Raw genomic sequence first — 27,938 nt, forward strand, 5'->3', positions numbered from 1 at the left:
TGTATCGGCACATAAGCAACAAACAACGATTGTGGTACAAAAACAGCACTAGCTGCTCCGGCAAGGGGCATGCAACAGATTCACTCACATCTTTGGAACTAAACATGTGAGATGTTCCCTCAAGTAGGGTCGCTTCAAGGAGCCACCTTTGTTCCGGAAATCAATTGGCGCCAATCCTAAGTGTAGTGCTTTGCTTTAGTTTCGGAAGCTAGACCACGGCACATTGCCGTAAAATATGGTATGCAACCAGGCTTCTTGTCGCTGCAAATTACACAGAAACTTTCATCATTGGATGGCGAATCTATCTTAAAGTTTTCCGTGCATCAAAAACCCGGAAAATACACCACATGATGTCATAAGCCCCAGGTAGGCAACAGCTCTTGATCAAGCTAGTTTCGCCAGCCACAGCAGACCACTTCAAACGTGACTTTCCCATGGCCTAGCCAGAAGTCTTTTCTTCATCAACCGCGATTACCGATCGATGATATGCGAAGGTGTGTACATGGCGCAAACTTGTAAGCCCATACTCATGCCTTGACGCGTGGAACTCCAGCCTGGAGGGCAGGCCGCCTCTTTGTTACCCTGTCATTATTATTTGTTTAGTTTTACGCTGGTATAGTGATGCCCATAACGTGAAACAAACTTTCAGCGATCACGCTAGCACTGTTCGCTCCATCAGTTTGGTCTATCGGTTTCTGTGTTCTCTTCTTAAACATTGATCAAAGCTTTTCTTCTGTCACAGTAAATGTACTTAATCACGGGATGTTCTTACCTTTTAGGCGTGTGAAAATTGTGCTGCCAGAGCCAGAATCAGCTGCCAAACAGAGCGGAACCACGTTCATGGCAGCTGCCGATGTGGATGGAAACGTGTGTGCCCTCCTTGGAAGCAACGCTCGTTTTCTCGGATGCGCTGTTGTGGAAGAGCACGGTTTTTCTGTTCACGTGAGCAACACTATTTTTCTAAAGCGGGTTATACTGCAAAAACTAAATACGAATGTTCGGGAAATGACACCAATTCGTCATTTACGTCTTCAAATTACCCAGTCTGTTATGCAAGTACCCTGTCAAATTTATTGGCGATATGCTATTGGCGTTTCACAATATTGGTGTTGCGCTATGCGCAGATGCATACAGACTTAAAAAAAGTCTTGTGCGGACCGGTTATATTACAAACCATGACGTCCCACCCAGTATATTTTAACGTTTTTGGAGACTATCCTTCAAATTAAAATAGTTTTCTGCAAAAAAAGCTGCCATGCAATAAACGTACTTGAAATCGATGACACTTACCTTGTTGTTGAAGCTACACGTCTGCGCTTGGTATACTTAGCGTAATTTTTTCAAGCTCTACTAGCATGCGGCATCTTTTTCTACGACAGACCAGGAGTTTTTTTGCGGCAGATTATTTCATAGGTGTCGGTAGGCAAAAATCAGGGACCCCTCCATTTATCGACGACCAAGGTTTAGACAAGCACCCTTCCTACGAGCGAAACTAAATAAGCGACTTACAAAAATCAAGGCGTCAGCGATCATAGTGCAAACTAGCTACGAGTCAGTCTAAACTCGGACGAGAGCCAAGCATCTCTCCCGAGAAATTTCAGCGTAACCACCCATCGTCGTCGCTATGCTATCGTGGACGTCAGAAATTCTAACTTCCAAAGTGCGATGCCAAAGTCTACTTCATTTAGGCCGAGAACGCACGCCAAAGAACACAAATGAAATGACGGGCGACCCAAATGCTATGATGGTGCAATGGCATCGACATAGTATTCATAACTCGAGGACAACAATTCGATTGCGACAATGCAAGCTTGTTGTCTGGTTTAATCATAAGCATCGTCAGCAAAAACTTCAAGATCCCCCCCACTGTGTAAAGCTGACTTTCCTGTGGGCGATTTATTACAACACCACCATCAGTGAGACCAAGTTTAAAGAGATAAATACATGGTATCTTCAATTTGCGCGCAAAGATGCCGGACATCGGCTAAGGTACTGACATTTACCCTATATTGACAGCATAAGTGTTTGAATTTCTGTTGTATGTGATTCCTAAATGGTCGTTTGCTTGCTTATTACTTACAAAAATCTGCATAACCATTTTGTAGTCATTTTAATTTTTCGTATTACTTACCCATGTACTGTCTAAAGGCAAAATATGAAAGATTTATTGAAATTTTTATCACTATCAAAACGTCTCAACACAAGTAAACGTGTGCAGTGTATGGGAGGTCGCCTTATGTCTTTTACTGACAATTGGGTTTATAAATGTAGAGCTATATCTATAGTGTCCGCAATATATGAAAAGTTTCTGACTGTTACTTTCCTCACAAAACACTCAATCTTACCGCACCAGCGAGCTGTACATGCTGCTTAACAGATTATTAAACAAGGGGAATAACTCTTTTCTAAAACACGTCGCAAAAAACTATCACGATGCACCTTTAAATTATGCTTTCAAGTCCCTAATACAACATGTTGCTCTGCGGAAGCAAAATTTTCGTTTTGGGTAAGGCTTTACCATAGAAATTTAAATGGTCTAACTATAGCTGTCAACCCTGCAATGACGGCAAAATTTGTGAAACGATCACACGTCACGACAACCAATGTTTGCATCTGCAAATACTTCAGATTGTGGCGAGTAAATTCAAGTTAAAAACCCGAATCAGTTTAGGCGATACTCTGTGACAGCCACGAAGTAAGTAATATAAGCATCGATTTTGCTGAATGTATTGCCATGTCATTGAAGTACGGAATAATCGGAAATAATATAAAAGAAAGCTGTTGTAAGTGCGTTTTATACTGCTGAAAACAAAGAAATATAGGTTGCTATTTTTGATGCTAGGTTACATGTTACTTCCTATTCTACGACTGGAGGGCTAAGTTTTTACATAATTTGATAGCTTTACCCATAATATTTTGAACATGGTTGAAGTGGAGTGTGGTCGTTGACGAAGAGCATGTTTTTTTCAGATTCCGGATGAGGCTAGTGGTGCATGAGATGCTCTTTGGAGGTTTGAATGGCATAAAGTCTTTTTGCGAAGAGCTATAGGAAATGATGATGTGATCCATAATACATAAAAAAGACAAGGGAGAGATAATTTACGTCACCAGGCGAAATTTTTGAAATGTTCGTGGGGTTTATTGGGAAGTGCACTGGTGTATTATCGGCAGTCTGAATAAACTGATCTCCTAACAACATCAAGAAGAATTTCAGTCATTCAGCCTTCAATTTTTAGAGAAGGAGTCGGATGACGTACATATCGTCGCCAGACTAGCGGGGTACACTTTAAGAACGGCAATAACTCATGCGGTATTGCCCTCCACGGAGGCTACTGACCCGGATGTGAACGCGGGCGCGTGTTTTAAGATAACGTATAATGCATGACACGGCCTGTTCTTTCACAAGTAGTCTGTCTATCATAGGAGCAGAACTTTAGAAGCAGAAAAATTATCATCATCATCACCACTTATTGAACCCTTAAAAGCCTCTACGGGGTACTACTTAGGAGGAGACGAATGCACAATGTTTGTCAATGGTACACAGCATATTCGTGAGCGAACTACATGATAAGCACAGGGTCAACAGAAGGAGATAAATATACATAGAACACAATGGCCACAATTGAAAATTTACTAACAAATCAAATGATTAGTGATTCGCGGTTTAAATTTTAAGGGGTTTTGTTCGTGGACTACGGATTCAGGAAGGTTATTCCAATCTTCAGTGGCTGTAGGTAAAAAGGATCTGTAAAAGCATTAGTTCAACAATGTAAGGACTTTAAACTTAGTTAAAGAGGCGGCGCGATGAACGGTTGGGAGGAAGAAAAACGGTACTGCGTTGTGACGCGAAATTATAGTATAGTTTATGCAGAAGCCACAGCCGAGTGTTCTTGCGGCGAATTTCTACGGGGGGCGGTTGAGTGATAGTTTAATAGTGCTAATATTTAGGCGAGGACTGTATTTCGAGCTGATAAATGTGGTAGCGGAATTTTGAATTGCTTCTAATGCGTTAAATAGGTATTATTGATGAGGGTTCCAAATAGCAGATGCATATTTAAATTTATACGCGTGAGGGTTTCGTAAGCTAATTTTCGGATTTGCGGCGGACCAGACCTAAGGAATATTTTGTTGTAGCCAAGTGATTCACTGAAGCGGCGACGAGTTGTTCTATGTGATCGGACCGTGTTAGTTTACTTGATATTATTACGCCAACATAACGATACGAGTCAACATGGGTTAAGGGTTCGAAGTTCACAGAATACTGGAAGGAAAAGGTAGTGCGCTTGCGCGAAACGTGTATGAATTTGCAATTCGAATCATTACAATTCGTACAAACTCCTCAAACGACAGGAGTCACGCTCGCAATACTCAACGCAACGCACTCTTGGCGCCGAGCGGACGAACACGCGGCTGCGTTGATGAGCCGTAAAAGCAACACTTGGAACGTTTTAAAATTTCGAAACTCAGGAAAGATACCCTAAAAAAGCCTTGATTGATGAGGAGGGGAGACATTTTTAAGGAGAGCACGCGTGGGCACAAATCCGTCGAGTGATTACTAAGAAATAGAGGTTAGTTTAGAGTTTAGAGAAATAGAGGACGAAGCCTGCACCGATACCTTCAGCGCCACAGAAGACTACAGAAAGGGAAGTAAGATTGAGCAATTTTGATTGGAAAAAGCAGAGCAAGAGGTTTCCCCCCAAACAGCAGTGGGTCCGAACAGAATATCAATGCAGCTGATAAACCTTGTTGGACCTAAACGTAAGGCATCGTTTATGAGGGCAACAGATAAGGTGATACAAACCAAACAAATACCGGAGGATTGGCTAGAAACTAGGACGATTTTAATATATATAAAAAGAAGGCAACAAAGTCAGTATTGATTCATACAGACAACTCACAGTAACGTCAGGTGTGTATTGATTCGTAATGCAGGTGATAAAATCAGAAATTCAAGCACAGGTGGCCGAAAATAAAAATCCTTGGGGAAATCCAGCATGGTTTACTACTACTACTTCATTGGCAATTGGATGATAAATTGTACGTGATAACACAGCGCTTTAAAATTGCGAAAGCGCAAAAAAGACCGTTATGGATTACGTTCTTCGACATTCAAGGGGCAACGTAAACAGGTAACTGCTGTGGCGAATGTTGAAACTTCAGGTATTGGATGACTAGTCACTACAGTTCCTTATAGCGATCTATAAATGTAATAGAGTGCAGCTAGCATGGGGAGTGCACAAATGAGCAAAGCAGGTCAACACCCATCGGGTACTGAAACAAGGATGCCCTTCGAGTCCAATACTGTTTGTGACTTACATGGCAGGTTTAGAAAAAAAACTAGAAGAAAGTCAATTAGGGTTTCACCCAATGCATATGTTGCAAGGCGGAGTGGTGTAACCGCATATTCCGGGAATGTTATATCAGACGAGATTCTTTTCCTGGCTGATGACCCGACCGGTATGCAACGGTTTATTAATATTAGCAGTCAGGAAGGCACCGGTCTCGGGTTAAAATTTATAGCTGAAACATCGGGAATAGTGGTTTTCAATGACGCTACAACTGACGCACTACTAATCCTGCATGTCCCGTTGCCCATAGTCGAGAAAAATAAATATTTGGGAGTGTGGATAAAGGAAGGGGATAAGTACTGAAGAACTCACGAGAAGGAACCTCAAGGTAAAGGAAAGGGAACCTCAGCTATATTGAAGCATAGAGCTCTGTGGGGGTATAACAAATATGAAGTAGTGAGAGGAATGTGGAACGGAGAAAAGGTTCCCTGTCTAACATTTGCGAATGCCATACTCTGCCTATAATCAGATGCTCTAGCAGGACTTTAAGTGAACCAGAGAGCGGTAGGCCGTTTGGATTTGGGAGCGCATAGAAAAACAACAAATGAAGCAGTGCAGGGAGGTGTGGGATGGGCGCCGTTTAAAGTTGGATAAGCGCACAATAATATATGTTTCGAAAGGATGTTCAGAGAAATGCATCAACGTCGGTTGACAGGCAATGATTTTAGATAACTATACCTGAAAAGTGTGGACACGCAGTGGTTAAAGAAGACCGGAAGGCTGACCATGAAATACGGAAAGAACAGTAGAGAATTGAAGACACCCAGTTAACCAAAAAACTGGCTAGGCAGATAGAAACGAATAAATGGCGAGAAAAACTCTAAGCTAAAACTTAGAGATGTACAGGGCTGGGAAATTAAATATCAGAAATAAAAATTGCTACAATATTTCTAAAAGCATTGCTTTGCTTTTTGAGGCTAGAGCAGGTTCCTTGCAAACTACAAGTTCTGTGGGAAGTATACACAAAATTGTGGAGTATGCATGGGCTGCGGAAAAGAAACCGAAACTATGCGGCACATTGTGTTATAATGCGAGGGTACCCCTCGAAATCTAGAGGGAAATATTTCACTTGCAGAAGCGCTAGGAGTTGATGGTAGAACAGTGGTAGGTAACTTTAGGGCTGTCGAGGCGACCAAAAGAAGATTAGAAGGCAAGTGGACGAAAAGCCGACAGGATAATATTGCCAAGCACAGCTACCTCCTGCACCAGAAACAATGAGCATTTTGCGCCTAATAGGTTTTTGTGTCTACCCAAGGAGCAGCGCTAGTTTAAAAATAGAGGGTGTAAAAAATGCGAGTAATATTTTCTTCCTAGCTGTTTGGTTAGATGGCACGTTATCACCCCACTACAAAGGGGACACCACTATCAATAGTTCTCCTCTTCATCGCGGTCGTCTTTTAGTTGTACATGAGTAATCCAAGTGCATCGGCACAGGAACTAATTGAGAATTTTCAATTATCAAATATGATGGCATGTTTATTGACCCTCAATGTTGATAAGCGCTTACATGAAGATTTGGCCAAATATTTTGCAAGATAGACGGCGAAAAATTACGCTTTCACTTTCTTAGAGTTCAAGAGACTGAACTATTATGCAACGTTGTTTATTGCGACGAAGGTCCAACTGGAGATTTTTGTAATAAGAGCAGAGACAGAGTACTCGGGGATAAAAGGAGTTAACTACACCTGTGATGCCTATGTGGACATAAAGGGCGTCACCGCAGGGCTCAAACACCTGCTATGTGACTACGGTAGCCAACGAGAGCCTTCAAAATATCCGAAGAGTGTGCAGCGTCCTGGAGGGACGCCACGACAGGTTCGACTCACGAGAAAGTGACGACTGCATCCAAAGAGCCACGACGAATCAGGGGCTTTATTCACCAAGTAGTACGGCGCATATGACTGCAATAAGTAGCCCAAAAAAGCACACTGTGCTTAGGAGCGCCTCAGCGACCACCTACCTAAGAGACGGAAGGGCCGGGGCTATGCACGTGTGCTGCGAGCGAGATAGACTTATGGGGGTAGAATTGCTGGAGTTTGGGCGAGCTGGTTCATATGGAGTTTGGGCGAGCTGGTTCATATCGACTTCAACATTCAGCTTGAACGAAAGCCACAAGACTTTGCAAGAAAAAACGGACACATGGCCGATTATCAACGGAGTTTACTAACAAAAAAAGGGAAAATATTGTTGCGTGGCGGCAGAAGTGATGAGGCAAGCCATGGCGAATGGTGAAGAAGGATCTATTTACAATATATAGATAAAACATTGCCCAACATCCCCAAAGCGCTACTCTTTTTTCCAAGATTAGTTAACAGGATATTCGCTACGCAGGTTCAATTGTTTCTCTGTCAGACCTAGAAAGCTGTGCTGACGCATGTGCCAATTTTCATGCGAATGGTCACTGCTATGACGACCCCAAGTTCAAATCAATCGCATTTCCTTCGAAGCACGTTGATCTCGTCGATGCGCGCGGTGCGTTTCGGGCAAGTGCGGCAATGGAATGATAGGTGCCCGGATAACATTGTCTTAAGTGAGGCGGCGTGTTCTCGTGCTCGGTCAATGCACCTTCCGGTTTGTCCTCCTTAGACGTTTCCGCATGATAATGAGATACTGTATACGACTTCAGTCTGGCATTCACCCTTCATATAATAACCCTTCAATAAGCTGTTATTGATGGTAAATGTAACAGTTGTGCTTGAAGCTTCATTTGTAGGGCGAAATACGATGTACATGTGTTTTAGCATTTAAATGTGACCGGTTATCGTTCGGCCAATCCGACAGCCATCTCATCTAATCGTTAACGCTGCTTTCAAGTGCCGGAAGAACATTCGACGTGAAAAAAAGTATTAGTGTCACTTGCATATGTTATGAGTTGTGGTGAATGAGGTGTTCAAACTTAAGAAAATACCGTGTACATCAAAGAAAGAAAGAAAAAAGAGAGAAAGAAAGAAAGTAAGTAGGGGAGAAATAAATAAAGAAAGAAAGAAAGAAAGAAAGAAAGAAAGAAAGAAAGAAAGAAAGAAAGAAAGAAAGAAAGAAAAAAAGTTACGAAAAAAAAGAAGGAAATATAACGTCTATCGAAGAAAACGCTCCACACCAAAGAAAGCAAAATGTCTGTCCAAAACACCATCCTCAAAAATTTCGCAGAAAGGTGTTAGGATGAAGATTGTGCCAAATATGAGGGTTTTTTATTACCAGCCTCAAATATATGGGTAACTATTAGAGCTTCTAACTTTCTGGGAAAACACCAGTACCTAGACTAAGGTTTATTGTGTACGTCCGAACATGAGAAATAAACTATGCAATTGTGTTTATCTCGAAAGGCCCGATGTATTGAATTCGGGTGATAACATTTAGTTTCGGCTTCCTTGTCAAAGATTCTATCTCCGTGGAATCAGCAGCCCTTAAAACTGAACTCGAAAATACATGTGGCAGATAGCTCAGTCGTCGTCCTTACCGCCGCAGCTTTTATATGAACCTGCATTCACAAAGTGCCCCTTTAAAGTATCGGCTTGGCCTCCCCACATACACTGCTTCCATCCAGTGTAAATGTGGCCATTTTGCGATGTGTTTCCATTTTTCTGGTTACCCTGTCAGCCTCGCCCGACATATTTCTCGGCCTACCCCAGTATACATTCAAACCTACTGGGCAAGCATTGTTCCTTTGCTTTTTTAAGATGTTATGTCCAGACATTCCAGTATGTGTTATATTTGCGAATATTTAAGCACCACACTTTTGAGAAAAATGAAGTTTTAATTTGTTTTTTGTATTTTTTCGGGCTCTTAGCGCTGACGTGATGCACGATTGGCGAAATTTATTTGCCTAGTTTGGAATGCATTTTTCTAGCATAGAAGCAACACAGTGACAGTCCTTAAATATGTCCACTAAAATAACATCGGGGTTCTTGGCGTAAAATTGGAGATAAAGATAGTTCCAGTCCGCCGATTCAATCGGGTGTGCGAATATTCCTAGAGCTTCGGTACTAATTACCTGTCTAAAATATAACAATTCGTTATTTACGCGTTTGCTTTTGAAAGAAGACGGTAGTAGAAAAAGTATAGCTGAATTATCGCGCAGGTCACAAAATAGCGCGCCACTGCGACATTCGTGCGGAAGCATGTGTTTTGCGCACGCGGCCACTCCACCACCAAGGTGAGTTAACATAAAAAACGCAAAATAAACGACTCCCGAAGAAAGTCGGATGTGCTACCATCACCACCTAAAGATGTGTGGAAGCGGCGTACGTCACAATAAAACACAAAGACAAAAAAACTTTTGGGAGGGGTAAGCGAAACACCAGCAGGTCATCGGCGGGACAGAACTTCGTTCCCTCTGGCTTCCGGCCCAAATTTAGTAATGAAGGCATGACTCTCGGAAAGAAGTCCCGTCGACTACTTTCGCCCAATTACCTGCATTATATGTTCGCGGGGAGTGCATGGAGGAATATGCGCAGGTTTACGGCATCTTTGATGAAAGCACAAACAGGTGCTAGCGCTTTGACACGACTATTCCGGGGACCTAAACCCCGGTGCCTTGCGTTATTTGTGATTCGATGCCAGTGGATTTAACCTGCGAATAATGTCGCAGTAAGCGTGGTTTGTAAAACGAACAATGTATTTCGACAACACGCTGGAATCGTAGTGATATCTAAGTCGTTATTTCGGCGGGTATAGTGCCTACATGCTGGTCCAGATTGTGCTCCGCCACACAAACACGCTTTTGGGCGACGGGATTGCGTTCGAGCTCTTGGTGTACGGATGTGTTATCATCTGATTAAGATTCACCAGGGAATAATATGCAGCAAAGGACTCTCCCTCAATTTGAATTTTTACGTTATGCTTTTTAAAATATAAAGTTGAATTATAGTTTTTCCGCTTGTCTGAATTATTGTCCTAAGGAGAAAAGCAACCAATATTTGAACTCTCACGGCAATGCTAATGGAACTTCAATCCTCACTGAACATTTTTAATCCAAAAAAATAAATTTGCTTTCATCAGCGGATTACATTTTATTGGCAGAGTGCAGGGACGTCCTAAACTAGGCAGCCGTCAGCGCAAAAGAAAAGTGACCAAGTGATTGTAGCTACATTTTGTAGGTCTTACTTGTCGTGATAGAAGGGGGTCTGTGTTTACATTTGCTGTGCAGTTTTATAATTATACGTCCATGAGATAAATAACACATTCCAGCGAGCATTCGTCACGGTATTTGTTGGACATAAAGTTCTCTCCGGATTTTTCAAGCGTTGTGTTGCAGTGAGCTCGATCGCTTAGAGCACTCTGCGTTCCGCCCCCTCTCGTGCACTGTGCTTCCGCATGCGGCGGGTCTCAGCGTCCAGGGCCACGCGCCTACCATACTGTAGTGGATTCCAGTACTTCCGCGTCCGACATGGTTTTGCGTCCAGCATTTGCTTTTCTACTAAAGCTAGAGAAGCTAAACGCTAAACAAGCTAACGCTGGACAAGCTTAAGCTGCACAGTCAAACGCTGGACGCGGGGCTCCAGCCGCACTCGGTGCTCCTACAGGGGCTACACGTTAGTCGTTTGTCCGCTTCCAAGAGAGAGCGGAAGCACCTGGAATATTTTGAACCCAAGAACATTTGATGTGGGCTCAAATGTCGACACATGGGCATTTTTGTTTATCGCCTCCAACAAAAAAAACACAACCTTGGTCGCGATGGCACAATTTCCGGTGCCTGTCGCATAACGCTGGCGAGCTACAGTGTAAACAAGAGCGCTTTGATGAACTGAATTCTTTGGTGGCGACATGACATCGATATGACTCACTAGCGCGTTCCCAATGAAGAGACCGGCATCAAAAAAGGTGAGCCCCTTGTAGATCTTGTCAGTGCATGTGGCACTGGGAAGAGGCGTGGGGTGGACGATCAAGTAAAGCCGGAACATCCGGCATCCAATGGGCCGAAACGGTCGACGTTAGTTTTCTCGCGGTTCGCAGACTCTTAACAGCACAAAAAGACCGCAGGCTGTGGCATTTGTCACGACAGACCACAAACAAAAATTGCGCAAAAACAGTCAATTGATATTTCCAAAGCGTGCTTGTGGATGTCAATTGAATTGTAGGAAACATTTTCGCTTTATACATTGAAAATAAGAGCCTCCTGTAACAGAAGTGCGAAGAAAATGACAGTTATTTTGTGTTTTCAGACACGAGGCGCAGCTTTCAGCCTCACTCCAGGGCACGTGAACGCCTTTGGTCCACGTAAGAAGCCTTACCACTCTCTCATGCCCGTCCTTGTGACTGATGCTCAATCGCACGACTGGCTTTGCACTCTCGGAACAATGGGAGGCATCTCGCAACCGGGCTTTATCATTCAGGTTAGTGACTAGTAAATCCTAAATGTATATCTCTCGAAAGAATAGGCCACAACTGATAATTATTCAGAGTAAATGGCTCTTGCTATACATTGCAAGTGAGCGAAAAGCTTGACTCAGGATCTATATGCCATCAACATGACAGGAGAAGCAATAAGCATCGTATGTTAAGTGGTAATCTGTGTAAGAGTTTCACGCCTGACAACGGCTCACTGTGGTACGTGGACTGTGCCCGGGATCCATTGGGACTGCGTCACACAATCCTAATTGTCCACCGAGATCAATGAGTAGCAAACTTAGCTGATAACCAGCAACGTCTTCGTCTCCCGTTTAAAGGTGTCTGCCGGGATGAGAAACCCTCCAGTTGCAGCGCTACCAGATAAAAAAGAGCGGCCGTCTTGTTCGCGGTTTTTTGAGCGGTAGCGCAGACGTGGCGGCGCAGATTGAATTGAGAAATAAAAAAAGGGAACACACACACACACACACACACACAGACACACACACACACACACACACACACACACACACACACACACACTTCTCCACGCCGTGAACGATGTCGAGGGTGCGAAGCACTGGGGCGCAAGTTGTGTATCGCCTGTGCGGTGAGCTTCATCGTCCGTGCGTGCTGGTGCACTCTGAGTTTTAAATGATTTTGAGGTACAGTAAATGCACTGTAAATGACAAGCGCCGCACGAAAGACAAATCGCGTAAAAGCATGGAGAGGCAAATGGCAACCCAGTACTTTGCACCCTCAGCATCGTTCACGGCGTGGAGATATGTGATTTTATTGGTTCGTATTGGACTGAGTTGACACAAATTATCGCGCATTAAATGGAGTAATGAATGTTCAAACGTCTTTGCGGTGATTATATAGATGTTTTATTGAAGACATTGTTTGTACGTTGTGACGAGTCCCGGGTTGCTTTTCCCCTTCAGGATCACTGCTTTGTGATCGGTGAAGTTGCGGCAGTGGTTCTTTGAGCGGGGCTAGATTGTAGTTGGCAAACACGAAGTCTATGCACGTTGCGCCTGGTGGTCATCGGTTGATTCCGGAACGCGCTTATATACGGATTGCACCGCAGCGCGCTCTCGTGTAGCTGGCTGTAGTCATTTTATTTTGAACTGTAATTTCAACTGCTTTTTTTCCGTGAATTGTCGTTGACAGTTTATGGTTTTTGCTTTCTTTTTGCGTTTTGTACCCTTTTAAGTTCGCTCTCTTTGCTACTGCAGTTTGCGGCGCTCTCCTCAGATAACGCGCGGATGGTACAACTGTGTGCGCCACTATCGATAGATGGCTCACAATGCTGTGCGCACGGACAACTCCAGACAACAGCACGGACATTGCGAGGTCCTAAACTGCTTCGCACCTAATATTTCCATATCACAATGGGAGCTACAGGACGAGGTGCAGTTGGCAGTACCGTATTCACTTGATTGTAACGCCAGTTTGTTTTTTTCTAGGTTGTGCAACCTGAAGTTCAACCTCGCGTCACAATCGAATACCGAAATTGAGGTTGCCTAAAAGTGCAACCATGAACCCAATTCTTGGCAACTTGTGCCACGGCAATTTCAATGAAGAACAAGCCAATACTGACCCTATTTCTTGCTTGTTTTTTGCGGGTCGATGGCGCCCGCAGCGCTTGTTTTTGTTTTAGTAAACTGTATTAGAAAGGAAGACCAAAGGCCAGGAAGAGGGGGCGGGATGGAAGGGAGGACGGAGCACTGTTCGTTGATGCCGGCTTCAAGGGTTCTATTCAGAAGAAGTGCAGACCACTGCGAAATTGCCCGTACTAGGCCGCTTTTTGTGGCATAAATGGCGATTTGGAAGAGTGTGTCGTGTGAGAGGGATGTTGGGTCGATGTAGGTTGAGGTGTCGTGGTGAGGGAGAGTGAATGCACGAAATCGAGAAAACTTGGGGCAGTGTCAGATGAGGTGTTGGAGATAGGCTGCGATGGAGTGGTGGCAGTGGGGACATCGGGGGGCGTGCTGGGGATAATACCATTGTCAAATTGTCTCTGGTGCCATACATATGTTGGTCAGGAACTTGTTCAAGAAGATCTCTTGTGCTCGGGTCAGGGTGGGGAAGGAGGTGAGGTGGCCTGAAGGGGTGAGTGCCTTGAGGCGTTGTTGTTTCAGCTGCTTGAATCTATGGAGCCTGATTGCGGGAGCGAGAGAGGGGTCATCGTCAGGGCAGTTAGGCCAGGGGTGGTCCGAGAAGGGTGGCGCCGGGGGTCCATCGGAGGCTAGTGTGAGAAGGGCCTCCTGTGCAGCCGCGTGCGCTGCTTGGTTCCCAGGAGCGGCTAGTTCATGACCGGGGGTCCAGTCGAATCGGACTTGGCAGGCTGATGTTTGGAGCGCAGTGATTTGATAACTAATGGGGTGGACAGAAGGGTGGGTGGACATGGGATGACAAAGTTCTTGGATAGCTTCATATGAGTCTGTTAGAATGCGAAGGTGGGGCGAATGGGTAGAGGGTAATCGTACATAAAGTAGTCGAGAGAATCTTGGATAGCGATGATCTCCGCGTCCGTTGAAGGAATATTGGGAATACGGTGATATTAGGCTCCCATGATGGATACATTGTCCAGGCTGATCCATGCTGGGCCGACGTGTGGGTTTATGTGGCTAGCGTCAGTGTAGACGTCAATTTCACACGGTCGTTTAGTTGAGGCAAGACGTCGGTAGCGTTGCTGTAGAAGCTCGGGCTTTCTGCGGGCGACGGGTTGAGGGGTGACGGATTGAGTGCAGTGCACCAGCACTTCACTCAATCCACAAGCATGCTTTGCCGTGGGGGTATTGGGGCTGGAAAATTAGGTAGGGGAATATTGCTTCGTTGATCCCACGCGGTGAGGAGCACGCCTTGGTGGGTGAGTTGTCGTTTACAAGTGTATTGATCCGTTTGTTCCCGAAGGATGCGGTCGATTGGTGGGAGGGTCACTGCTTGTTGGAGGTGAGCAATTTTTGCATGACGTGGGAGGCCAGTGATGGTGCGTAGGGTACAATTGTGAAGAACTTGTAGCGTGTGTCGTTGGGTGCAGTTGAGGTCATACTGTGTCCCTCCGTACGAAAGAACGCCCACCGCTACTGCTCTGCCGAGGGTGGTGATAGCCTTTTGTTTGGCTCCCCCATGTTTGTTTGAGAGCCGTCGGAGGGTGTGCTGCACGAAGTTCCATTTCTGCTTAAGGCGATTAAGCCATATTGTGGGGCTGTTTCTGGTTCCAATGTAGACTCCGAGGAGTTTAATTGGTTACAGTCTGGCTGACACAGAAATGGAGGCGACACTGACTTGAGGTGGCACGTAATTGGTGGGGGGTTGACGGCCGAAGATGGCAAGGAATTCTGTTTTGTGAGGTGCGAGGGACAGGCCAAGGTCGGGGAGGACCTTTTCGAGTCTCGTCACTGCGCACTGGAGGTGCGTAATCATGGCGTCTTGGTTTGGGTATTGGGCTGATTCGATGCATATAGTAATATCGTCGGCGTAGATACTAAAGCGGGCTGTGGACTCAGTGCTGATCCGTCTTGCTATTCTAGTCATGGCTAAGGTAAAAACAGTTGGGTTAAGTATGGAGCCTTGTGGTACACCCCTGTCAAGGTAAAAGACTCGGGGATACCAGCCGGGGTAGGACCCTGTAATTGAATCGGGCGAGCTTCAAAGAAGTTTCGAATCCAGGTTTGAGCTTTCTGGCTGGGAAATGCTTCAGCAAGTTCTTCAAGGATTGCTTCTTGGCTAATGCAGTCGAAGGCTTTCAGTAAGTCTAGTGCGAGAAGGTAGTCGGGGGGTTGTCGGGAGTATTTGCGGTTAATCACCCGCCTGAGGAGCCAGAGGCTGTCAGCGGTGCTGAGATTAGGGCGAAAACCTGTTTGTGAGGGGTGAAAATGGGGCCTTACGAATTCAAGATAGTGGGCGATTCGGTTATGGATGAGCCTATCTATTAGTTTACAGATAACGGGAGTAAGGGATATCGGTCGGAGATGCGAGAAGTCGTCGGGGGTTTGTTGCTTCTTGTTTGGTTTCGGTATTGGAAATATCAGCGACAGTTTGTGGTGGTTGGGGGCGAGTCCGGTTTCCTACGAGTGATTGAGCTGTTCGAGGAGGTATAGCTGGGCTGGTTCACGTAGATTGCGTAGGTGAATCCATTGAATACCATCGTAGCCCGGGGCGGATTTGGCCCTTCCTTGACGGAGCGCTGTAGAGAGTTCAGCAAACGAGAATGGGCTTTCAAGTTCAGGCACTGGGTCGTGTATAGTAATTTTGGTAATGGTTGCGGAGGAGTAATTGAAGCGTGAGGAAAGAAGCTGCGAAGGACAGTTTCTTCAGTTAGGGAGTAGTTCTTGCTGATGAGCATTAGAGTTGCCACTATTGTTATGCGGCTGCATTTTTTGTCACCAAGGCTGCGATGAAGTTTCCACAAAGAAGTGAGTCCAGGGAGTCTGCCCAGGTCGTTGCATAATGCCGCCCCGTTGTCGGCGGCCAGTTTTTTTTGGTAAGCCGTTATCGTTCCGTATTGGTCACGTATGCGACATAGAAGGGAATGTCTTCTGCCGGAAGTACGATAGAGTTGCGTGAGGTACTTCATGCGCTTCCATAAGTTGGCCAAGTGGTTGTCAAATGGAGGGGAAGTTTCGTCGCAAGTTATGGTCTCTGCTAGGGCAAAGTACGAGTTCCTAATTATGCCAGTCATTTCCTCCAGTGAGGACGGGGGATCGTATTGTAGAAGATTCTCTCCGAATGTGGCCCAGTTCAAATGAAAGCGAATAGTCTGACGGTCTCGTATGCGTTTTCCTCGAAGAGTTATGAGTATAGGAAGGTGATCACTACCCCAAATAGGGGAGTAGGGGGCCCAGGTCTTCACAAGGCCCGGGGAAGCCCATGTTAAGTCAAGGGTGGTGTCGGCATGATTGGGATGGAGGGCGATCCGAGTAAAATAGGCGGTATCATTGATAAGATTAACGTTGGCCACTTCGGTAGAGTCGAGGAGGTATTTTGCCCTACCGGAGTTGGTGGGATAGCCCCAGGTACTGTGGGGGGCGTTAAAATCACCTCCGATGAGAATGGGGGTGGAAGGGTATTCATTTCTGATATGTTGGAGCCATGAGAAAGCATCTGAGCATGTTTGATATCTGGGTCGGTAGTAGGCGGAGACCAGGATGAGCTTCTTGTCCCTGGGAGGATAGGCCATGATTGCGACAACTCCGTAGAGGGGGAGGAAGAAAGCGGCAAAGGCAACTGAGTAGCTGGGACGGAGGAGTCAAGCAGGACAGCTGCATGGCCAGGAACTTGGGAGTTGCGTAGAATAGAAGGATTGATGAAGACGTTGTATCCTGGCAGCTGAGGGGTGGTGAGGGTTTCTTGAAGTAGGAGGGCGATTGGTTTGATGTATTTTACTTTGGCTGCGATGATTGTCTTGGCGGTCGAAAAGCTTTTGCAGTTCCATTGAAGAATGGTGGGAGGGTTATAGGTCATGGTGTGGGTCGTGGTGAGACTTTGCGAGGGGGTTCAAGTATGGGTTCCGAAGATCAGACGTTGGTGATGACTTGATGAAGGAGGTCTCGGATTTGCCGGAGCTGCCCATCGAAATACTCATGCATACGACGACCATCCTCCAAGCGGGCGAGGCCTTCCTGATCTATTTCGGTTCGAACAGTTTGAAGCGTTTGAGATAGCTGGGGATAGTTTTTTGATTGAGAATTAGTGGTTTTCTTGTAACTGGGGCTGCGGTTGCAGCGGGGGGCTGGAGTACAAGATCGGTTTGGTTGAGAGGTAAACGATGTGTTCGTTTTAGTTCGCGCAGCGCTTTGCCTTTTTTTCGCATCGTACAGGGGAGGTCTCAGTGGTTTTTGTTGCCGTGAAGTGCTAGGACGCCTTGTTGTTCCGCTCAGTACAACGCTACTTTAAAAATACGCAGTATTTTATTGGCTAAAAAAGGCAGTTCAGCGGCTGTCCGATGACTCGACGTATCATCTATCCGCGGATGGTGGCTTCAGCGGCAGCGCCTTTTCACATGCGAAACCGGCGGAAGAGGTTTCAGGGGGCCTCGCTTCGGCCGCCACGTCGAATTTGGGAAGCTGCTGCTGACTTTGTAGCAGAACAGAGCAACCCCATCATGGCTGTCGGGGCTGAAGTGATAGAGCTGAAAACAAGCGATATGGAAGCACACGTGGACAATTCTGGAACATAGGTTCAAATCGTCATAGGTGGGAGTGTAGACGCAGTGTTTGAAAAATAAAGGTGCTTTTCCTTGCTTCCGCTGGCTCCCTTCGAGGGACTACTATGACGGGTTTTTTTTTCTTGCGAGACAGAAAGTTTCTCCCCGCGTTAATTTCGCGGTTTTATTTTTTTATTCTGGATTCAAGGAAAACTCACCCATCGCCTTGCAATTGTGGTAACGTTACAGTCATGTGAATACGGTAATTGTCAGTGTTCTATGTTTCTTTGATTTGCCGTTTTTTGCGATTTTACATTTCCGGTCATCAACCAACTAGGCCAAAGCTGTGCCCAGCTGAAGCTCAAAATATTGGAAATACGAGCGAGAATAGCATCGACAAACATTACAGAAACGCAACGGTAACAAACTCACGGATTACAACCTAGGAAAGATAGCACAACATACAAAATAATACTTATGAAAAACACTAAAGAGCAACGCTATTGCATGAAGGGGCAGATGAGGCACCCGCGTCTTGGAGCGGAGAGGGGCCAACGTCAAAAAATAGTTCCCAGTTAGCTTTGTTTTGTGTCAAAGAAATCGGCGACTCAAGGCCACAGAGCAATTTAAAGTACTAACCTACGAGGGCGGTTAATGACACGCGATCGCGTCCAACGAAACCCACAAGGCTTCGCGATATTTCCAGAATGTTAAGAGTCTCGCCACGACGCAGCGTATATTTAACCAATCTTGAAACGAAAAAAGAAAAACATGAAACAAGTATCTTTGCTGCAGTCGGACTATCCACATTTCCGTCCGCACAGTAGGACGCTCTGTGCTACCACTGTGCATGGTAGAAAGTGGCCACAATTCTCGAAAACACTGAGAAGTCTGCGGTACCGTAAAGTACAAGTGTTTTTTCACCTAGCTGAGCTGTTTATGCTTAAGCTTGTTCTCTTGGCGTTAGCAACAAAATACCAAGAATATGAAACTCCTCTGGGGCACACCCGCAGCATGACGTTCGGCCAGCCGCGTAAACGGAGCCAAGTGCCGGTCGATAGCTATGACGTCCTCGGGGCCCCCGCCACCACGTGCACCCACAAAAAAGAACTCTCGCGTAGTCCGCCCGGCCCGACTTCCACCTAGCCGCGTACGCAAAGCCAAGCTTCGGTCGCCTAGACAAGCGCCGAGTTCACAAAACCAGTTTCCCCTTGTTTTAGGGCGTGCTAAAGAGGTCCACTTTGAGGAAGAGGTGAAAGCCTGTGGATGACACGATCCCGGCCTGCCAGTCATAAAGAACTTGAAGTGCCAAGTTTGGAAATCCATGTGAGGTGCACAGGCGGGTATACGACGAAGGGAAAGGGGTTGACAGCTGTGTCGTTTCTTGCAGCCTTGCATCACTGGTGCGAGGTGCGCCAATTATTTTACTTTTATGCGGCCTTCCGTGAATGAGAAACAAGCAGTTGACAATTCAATTTAGATGAAAGCTCGGCTTGCCTGTTTTTGTGTGCGTTCGTTCGGTTACGTTGGCCGACGAAGGTTGAGACAACGTCGCGCCGAGATTGACCGGAAGATCTCTCTCTGCACACAACGAAGCGTCCCGTTAATCAAAAATCTGTATGGGCTACCTTTCCACGTACTGTTTGGATTGATTTTGCTAGGAAAGATTAATGTAAAATCAAACACCAAAGGGGAGTCGATTTTGTTGCATGCCGATTATTTGCTTCAAGGGGCAGCGCTCACTAAGAGGCAATACTGGCTTACGTTTTGTCTCGAGGAGGAGAATTAGGCAATATTATCTTGCCAACTGGGGTTCCTAGGCTACCAATCGCAATGAATCAAGATCGCCATTGCAATGCACTGACATCGATATCGAGACCTGGTTCTGTAGCCGTGTGTGTGTTAAACAACAATTGCTTTTTTGTGCGTTTGTTTTAAACACACATAATTTGACTGCATTGGGTATGGTTCTCGGAATATATCGGTTTGCCACGTTTAAGCCAGCGGCTGTGCATGCTATTTTGTTTACGGAACTTTGTAATTCGCGTGCTTGCTCCCCGACCTAGATGATTGGTTTTTCGTTTCCGTAATAGCTGAGCCGGTACGTCAATTTCCGCCTCTCGTGCCATCCACCGCATATTTTTGACTACGCGAACTTTCATTTATTTTACAAATGCTGCAGCTTCTCCTGAACATGATCCATTTTGGGATGGACCCTCAGGAATCTGTAGCCAAAGCCAGGTTCCGCCTGGGGGATTTCTTCTCCGCCAGTGCAGAGTAAGCAGTTGCTTTTATAAGTCTCTATTAAACAGGTCTGACAATTGTAAGAAAAAAATATTTTCGTGTGTATCGCCAGACAACGGTTAAGGCTCTTCATTCACGTGCTTAATGGCAATAAATATGCGGAGAGCGTGCAATATGACAATAGGACATTTTACACGCGCATTCGTTTTGCAACGTTACACTTGATATTATCTGATGCTATGTTGTAAACGAATGTGCAGCGCTAGTGTTCAACTCCAGACCGCTTGAGAAAGGTCAACTTTTGAGAGAGAAGCGAGATTACATTGGAAATACGAAAGGATAGGCATCGACGTTGGCACAAAAACAAATGACCGGAAGATGCCGAGGAAGCGAAAAGGACACAAACGTATGACGACAGTTAGGAGAAAAATTACGGCGTTCTATTAAACGTCAAAGCTGTCGAAAGTGCATAGCAGTGATTCCCCATAACGGCTGTAACGTGATTTCCGGCTGACTGCTATCACCCGTCACGCTCCTTGCCGCCCAGTCTCACTGCTCTCTTGATGACTGGAACACAGATTTGTCCAATGCAATTGCGATTTCCGCCTTCGCCATGTTCGCGCGTCCGCTGCCTGAAACAGCGCCAACTGGAGTCCTGTTCTTTTTCTGCTTGCTTTTCCTCCAGTCCGTGCCGGCGCCGCCGGCGCCCCAGTGCGCTGTTTGGAACGCGCCATTTTTTTCGTGCACTGCCACTGTTTTTTTTTGCTTAATATCATAAAAAAATACCCAACTAGCGTTCCTCACTAAATGAACGCCGGTGCTGCCGGTTAACTACAGATATTTTGCCTGAAATGTACTTGCAGTTTTCTTTGCGCGAAACAACGGTGAGATATATGACAGGCGCCAGAGGTTCACGGATTTTCAATGGTTATGACAATTTAAACCAATCGATTTTCTAAACTTCTGTGGGACGCCGCTACCACGATATTACAGGCACAAATTTGCCCGTTATTTGGCAGCACAACCTGACATCTTAGAGCGCTATGAGTTACGCCTTACAACGAGCTAAGACGACAAGCTGATCCCCTAAAGCACTCTACGCATAAAACAAAAAATTACACCACCTTCCCGTGGGGAACCACGAGGAGGATTCGAAGTATCATAGGGGGTCCATGCAGGTTCCATTGTGTAGCCGTTATATTGTTTCATTTATCGGAGCACGAATGGGAACGTAGTGTGAACCCCCATGTAGAGAAAGAGAAATGTAGAGAAATGTAGAGACAGCGAAAAGACCGACACCAGCGTCACCTGATCCAACACCTCCTGGTTCTCTGCTTTCCTTATGCGTGCTCACGCTCCTACCCCGCTGCCCGCGCTCTTCGTCCTCTTCTCTGGATGAGCTGCAAGCCGTGTGGCGCCTCCCGCTACAGCTTTCCCACGTGAAATTCAACATCCTCCTCTAAAGTTTCCAGTTCGTCGTTTCCGTTGACGTTCAGCTTCGCGCGCCTTCGTTGTATAAGTAGGTTCTTCACGCAGTCTGAATGAGTCAAGGACATAAGGCGCGTTCTTAGCACTTGCTCCTATCTCGGTTTTGTAATGCAGTGGGGAGAGCGCCACGTACCTCCCGTTGCGGCCAGAGAGTCGTGGGATCAAAACCGGGCGCCGCTAACTTTTTTTTGTAGTGTAGGAGGAGAGGTGTGGATGGACGGACGATGGACGACGCAGCCGAGAGCAAGAGATAACTTCACATCTAAAACTTTTTTCGGTGTGTGTAGTGATGCGGCAGCCAAGGGTGTTCATGGAAACGTTGCGTTGATGCCGCCCGGATCCATTCATCAACGCGCATGCAAAATGCTTTCCATCAGCGCGAGCCCTGTAGAGGAGAACACGGAAGATGGCGACGCTGCGATGACAGCGAGGGGCTGGGGAAACTAACGGTGGCTTCTGCACACCGGTAACGAGGGAGAGATGCCTGCACTGCTTTTCTGTGCTTCGGGTCGGTGGCGAAAGTCGCCAGTTCAAGTGCCCAATGTAATTTTGTCCTTTTTGAGGGACCGCCTTGCAGAAACGCTGGCGTCCCTATTAGTCGCCTTGAGCTCTGGAGCGACTTGGAGGAACGACACTTCGGAACGCGGCTCATGCGGCAACCGCTCTCCCTTTGTTGGCCTATTGTTCTACACTACCTTGGCTCTTGGTGTTGAGCGCATTCCCTATTGGGAATTTTTCTATGTTTTTTTTCTAAAGTGTATTTCGTATTGTTCGCCTTGGGGACGACCTCTTGCCGCTCTGGTTGTTACTCTCACGCCTGTGTATTCGTTTGGGGTGATCGTCAAATGTTTTCTTTTTTGTAAAAATTCGGAAAGCTAAGACTAAGGCCCCGAACACAATAAAAACACCGCACTCGGCAAAAACATCCTGCGTATTATAAAACAATGTTATAAAAATACAAAAAAGAGACTGCATAAAATCAGACCCCAAACTTTGACTCCAAGCGGTAACACAAATATGAAATATTTTTTTCCCTTTAATTAAAACGTGGGTGCATGGTGTCGAAGTTTCGCAATTGAGGGGTGCGTAAACAATTGTTTACCGTGGGTATTTTTCTTGCAGCATGTCGGAATGTATATGAGTTGGTACCTTGAGAAATATTGTTGTCCGCTTTATAGTTCATCTTCTGTTCATGCAAGGGGTGAAGAACGGTCATGCACAAGTAATGGTGAGCTCCAAGCATTGAATTATCGTCGTTTAAGGAACCTGTCCTCAAGTTTGCGTAGCAGCCGAAATATATACACCTAATTATCATCATCATCATCATCATCGTTTTACCCGGGTCCACTGCAGGACTCATCCATCCGCCGAATTACTGGTGTTTCGCTTTTTTCAGAACAATCCGTTGGTATCCACTCTGTTACCCTGTGTATCACCGGTTGTCGTTTCGTCTCACGACATGGGCAGCGCAAGTCTATTTTTTTATTTATTTGAACTGTGATATTTTCTACCTTAGTTTGTCCATTTTTTGTAAAATATTGGCCTTTTATATTTGGCTTTCGGGACAGTGGCCCATACAAAAATGTTTTAGCGAAGTTTTTAGTAACTCAGGGTGTAGGAACTTTCTAATCATCATTGCGGCACCGTTGCGAATATCATCATCGGTGCGTGATGATGATTAGAAAGTTTTTACACCCTATGTTACTAAAAACTTCGCTTCTTCATCTACATCTAGTCATCATCTTGTGAAATGGAACACCACGGCATCACCGGGACGCCTTGGCCCTTGGTCTCTCCTCTTATTTTGTATGGTGGCGATACACCCGTGAAGAAAGCCCTGTGCGATTCGGAGTCATCCGAAATTTTGCCAATTAGAAGGAATACTCCTCGATGCCGACGACGTGATGGAAGGAACCACGGTCGCGCTAACCAAAGCCGAACGACAGGATGGGACGACAGATGACGATACACACTCCCATCCGACTATTGGCCAATGCGTCCGGGCAGAGATTCCAGAAAGGGTGAATGGAATGTCGCAGAGCATCCCAAAACGAAAGGCGCGCTACATTTTCCCCACGAACAGAGTACCATTTGGTACATGATGCATCCTGATGAACTGAAGACCAAAAGACAACAAGAAAGGGCACTCGCTCAAAGACTGCACACGCATGCAGGTGCAACATTATTCTTGCCCCTGACGGGCAGTTAAGTCAGCGTTGTGCTGGAAACTTTCTGCATGAGCTACGAAAGCTGAAGTTAGATTGAGATTGCTGAACGAAGAAATCTAACCGTTTATCGACATTGAGCATATAGACGAGGCATTCGCTACAAACATCGAATACGAATTCGAAATTATTCACGTTATGTGCTGAAGAAATTACCAATGGAAAGGCAGAAAATGTGACGCCCTGTGGCAAAGCCAGATCTTCGAGTCATTAAATTTATCAACCAACTTCGAAGAGCTTTTCACAATGAAGGAACGATTGTATGACCAACATGATTTGAAGAACTCCCAAAAAGCCTATATCACAGAACCACCACATGCGTCACAGCGCCTACCACAAGCAGTGCCTGAGAATGCGACAACTTTGTTGCTGCACGTGATCTTCAGGCTGAAGACGCCTTGCTATCGTATGCCTTCCAAGAGTCAGCCGACGTGGCCATGAGCAAGTCAGACAGTTCATCGACTCCCTTGTCGCCGGCACAAGCTATGTATGATGATGATGATGGTTGCATTTTAATGGCGCAAGGCCAACTGGGGCAAAGAACGGCAAAAAAAAGATGGTTAGCTACCACAGATTAAAGTCAATACGAGAAGTGACTAGCACCAGAAGTAAAAACAAATAAAGACAATGAGGATGGCTCGTGTAGAGGGCCAGGTTGTGATTATGCATGATACGATATGAGATTCAGAAATTTAACTTCTGATAGATAATTAAAAACACGTTTGATAGTAAACATTGGTTCATCGCCTAAGAAGTGCGGTGGGTGGAGTGGGATTTGTTGTCTGTAGATTTCTGGAAAGTGTTTGCGTCGTGTGGTGTGAAGTGCCTTGCATGTGATTAGTATGTGCACTACGGATAGGGCCTCTCCGCACCTGCTGCACTGGGGTCTAGAAGATCCCGTTAGCAGATACGAGTGCGTTGCATGGGTGTGCCCTATCCGCAGCCTACCCAAGGCGACTTCTGTGTGTCTGTTGCGTGTGTCAGTGGTGTATGGTCCCAAGCCTGGTTTTATAGCGTGTACCTTGTTATCTGTCTGTTCACTCCAGTGTGTTTGCCATGTTCTACGCAAGTGTTGTCTTATGTGTGGCTTGAGGTCTGTATATGGTACGGTTGTTATGTCTACAGTGTTCCTGAGTGCAGCAGCAGCTGCCCTCTCGTCTGCCAACTCGTTTCCAGCGATCCCAGCGTATCCTGGGACCGCAGCAGCAGCTGCCCTCTCGTCTGCCAACTCGTTTCCAGCGATCCCAGCGTATCCTGGGACCCAGCAGAGGAGCAGCTGATGCTTCTGCGCATACACAGACATGATAGTGTTAAATACAAGATTAACTATGTGGTTTTTGGGGGGTGTATGCGATGACAGTGCGCGAACAACACTCAAGGAATCTGTGTAGATGATAGACTTTGGAATTTGGCTTTCAAGTATGTGTCGTACAATCAATAAAATTCCATATGCTACTGCTGAGAAAATTGTTGTGTGGACGCTCATGGTTCTGGTTGCACTGAACTTCGGACCATGAGCTGCGCAGGAGACCATAGTGGAGGTTTTAGACGCGTCACTGTAAAATTCTGCAAGTGGGTATTTAAACTGCAGAGACAGAAAGTGCTGCAGTATTGCAGCTCGCGGTACCCGATTTTTGTCAAGTTTCATAAAAGAAATGTCGGAGGAAACAGGACGAACTTTCCAAGGAGGTAAAATGTCTGAAAAGGATGATCTGTACACGTCTAAAAACGAAGGGCTGAGATCCGAGGCTCGCTCTCTCACTCGAAGTGAAAAGGGCAGAGGAACGGATGGGCGATTTACAAAAAGCACAGATGTGGATGTGTCGTTAAAGACAGGATAAAAAGGATGGTTATTCAGCGATGAAATTTTAAAAGCATAAAGTAAGTCCATGTACGTCCGTTGGTTCTCAAGGCTCCACTTATTACACTCGGCATACATACTCTCAACAGGGCTAGTGCGAAAATCACCCGACGCAAGCCGTAGCCCCAAGTGTAGCACTGGGTCAAGCATTCGCAACGCTGTTTTAGTCGCCGACCCATATACCACACTGCCATAGTCTAAACGAGACCCAACCAAAGCAGTATAAAGCCGTAGTAGTAGTTCTTTTTTTGGATCCGCATGTTGGATCCGCACAAAAAAACCGCATGCTTCACAGCGCCTACCGCAAGCAATGCGTGAGAATGCGACAACTTTGTTGGCTTCAGGCTCAAGACGCGTTGCTATCGTATGCCTTCCAAGAGTCAGCCGACGTGGCCATGAGCAAGTCAGACATCTCATCGACTCCCTTGACGTCGGCACAAGCTATGTATCGGGAGAGCTTCCAAACTGAGGTCACGGACGTACCGCCTAGAGAACTAAGGCGGCATAATGAGCGACAAGGGTTGGTAACTAAAAGAAAATCGATGGACGACGCTGAAGAGCGGGGTACTGACCATCATGAGAGATATCCAAACAGGATTGTCGTTGCGCGCATAATACAACACAGCCGAAAGGTTTGCAGCAACCACCTTTTTAGGAAACGGAATGCATTAATAGTTCAAGATAGTTCAAGACAATGATAGTTCAAGCAGAAAAGTGCAAACAAACCAAAAGAAGCATCAAGGAGCTAGGAAGGTGTTTTCAGGACGAGGTGTATATAAATTGTTTGAATACACATCCGAGTTAAGAGGCGTCGAAGATCTGCTTCGAATTTCCGCATGGCTGCGTAGTCTGCACCGACTCTACCGGCTTTTGCTCGGAAGACGGCCCCCACTGTAGCTTCGCCTACCGATTGCCTTACAGTATCCGACAAGAACGAACTGAAGGCACCTAATGGACGCGGACTGAGCACGGCTTCTTTGTGGGCGGGGAAAATGGGGCCGGGGAACATGTAGAAAGTTTCTAATCATCATCGCGGCAGCGATGCGAATATCATCATCGGTGCCCGAAATCTCTCGTGAGCGCCTCTCCTTCGAGCTGCTTCATCTACATCCTCTCGCCATCTTGTAAAGTAAAACCACCATCGCATCGTGCGGACGTCTGGGCCCTTGGTCTCTCCCCTTATTTTACAGAGGGAATAACATAAATGTTGTTGCAGGCCTAATGGTATGGGATGGCCGATTCTCGAAATGACACTTATATTTCTGAGAGCTCAGTGTTTAGCTCAGCTATATGTGTATTCCACGAATGTTTCTCCTTAAACGCAACGCGTAAAACTTCGGTTCTTCTGCACAGTTTGACTGCAAATAATTAAATGCAATCCCGTTTTCTTACTCTTCCTTTTATTCTGGGGCATAAATGTCATGCACGTTATTTTTGAGGCTTTAGTTTGTAATTGGTTATCTAATAGCGAATTTTCCGGTTGCTCGACGTCAACACTTGCAATACATTGGTTGTATTGTTAGATTTTACCGGTGACAAGTGTGCAAGGTTCAACTGAAACGAAGTAATCGTGTTGGCCTGGGTATGCAATGTGGAAACAGCTAAAATGTGAACAACCGGGGTTAAAGTTGACCTACCGTGAACCAGGACCAGAAGTTATTGAAGGCAAATACTTAGTGCGATCACACACAATATTTTTGGGGTGAGAAAGGCGTTGGGACAGCACAGGATAGGAGCAGTTGCGGCTGCATTGAGGTTTTTATTCTGGAGTGCAAAAGGCCGATATTGATGTTGTGTGTATAAGTGTGTGTCCGTGCCCGTGTTCACGTTCATTGGAATAAGTTGTGTAATGGTGTGTAAGCAAACATTTAAAACGCATGTATTTCTGTTTTGTTCGTACTGATACGAATATCGCCACTCTTCTGTTCCGCTGCAGTGCCCCTATAAGCGTGGAAGCAGCGTTTGATAGAGGAACGCTGGACACATTCAAGATGCGCGGTCACGCTGTGGACAAGATCTTTCCAGATGGCGACTGCTTCAGCGCTGGCCACGCCCTTATGCTGTGCAGAGGTCGCCACCTAAGCCTGCGGCAGGAGGAGGAAAAAGGAGAATCCAAAAGTCGCACCTCCCTCTGGTGCGGCATCGACCCTCGCTGCAGCGGAATCGCCCTGGGATACTGAGTCTCCCTAAAAGACGGACTATTTCGGGGGCCGTAAACAATACTGTGGCACTGGCCGGTTTCTCAAGGAACCGTTGCCTGTTTTATTTCCGTTATTCCATTATCCCGTACATAA

The 27,938-nt window shown here is 46.0% G+C and overlaps 1 protein-coding gene across 1 annotated transcript; it reads left to right on the top strand.

Moving 5' to 3' along the window:
- The first annotated feature begins 810 nt into the window (after positions 1–810).
- LOC144165338 (glutathione hydrolase-like YwrD proenzyme) lies at positions 811–27,824 on the top strand. Its single transcript, XM_077695446.1, has 4 exons — positions 811–942; positions 11,510–11,680; positions 20,009–20,103; positions 27,581–27,824. Exons 1-4 carry the CDS (start codon positions 841–843, stop codon positions 27,822–27,824), a joined length of 612 nt encoding a protein of 203 aa, XP_077551572.1. The 5' UTR covers positions 811–840.
- The last annotated feature ends 114 nt before the right edge of the window (positions 27,825–27,938 follow it).

The sequence above is a fragment of the Haemaphysalis longicornis genome, unplaced genomic scaffold (genome assembly GCF_048455015.1).
Source record: "Haemaphysalis longicornis isolate Haplotype H1 unplaced genomic scaffold, Haemaphysalis longicornis Haplotype H1 scaffold_14, whole genome shotgun sequence".
In the NCBI taxonomy this organism is placed as follows: Eukaryota; Metazoa; Arthropoda; class Arachnida; order Ixodida; family Ixodidae; genus Haemaphysalis; species Haemaphysalis longicornis.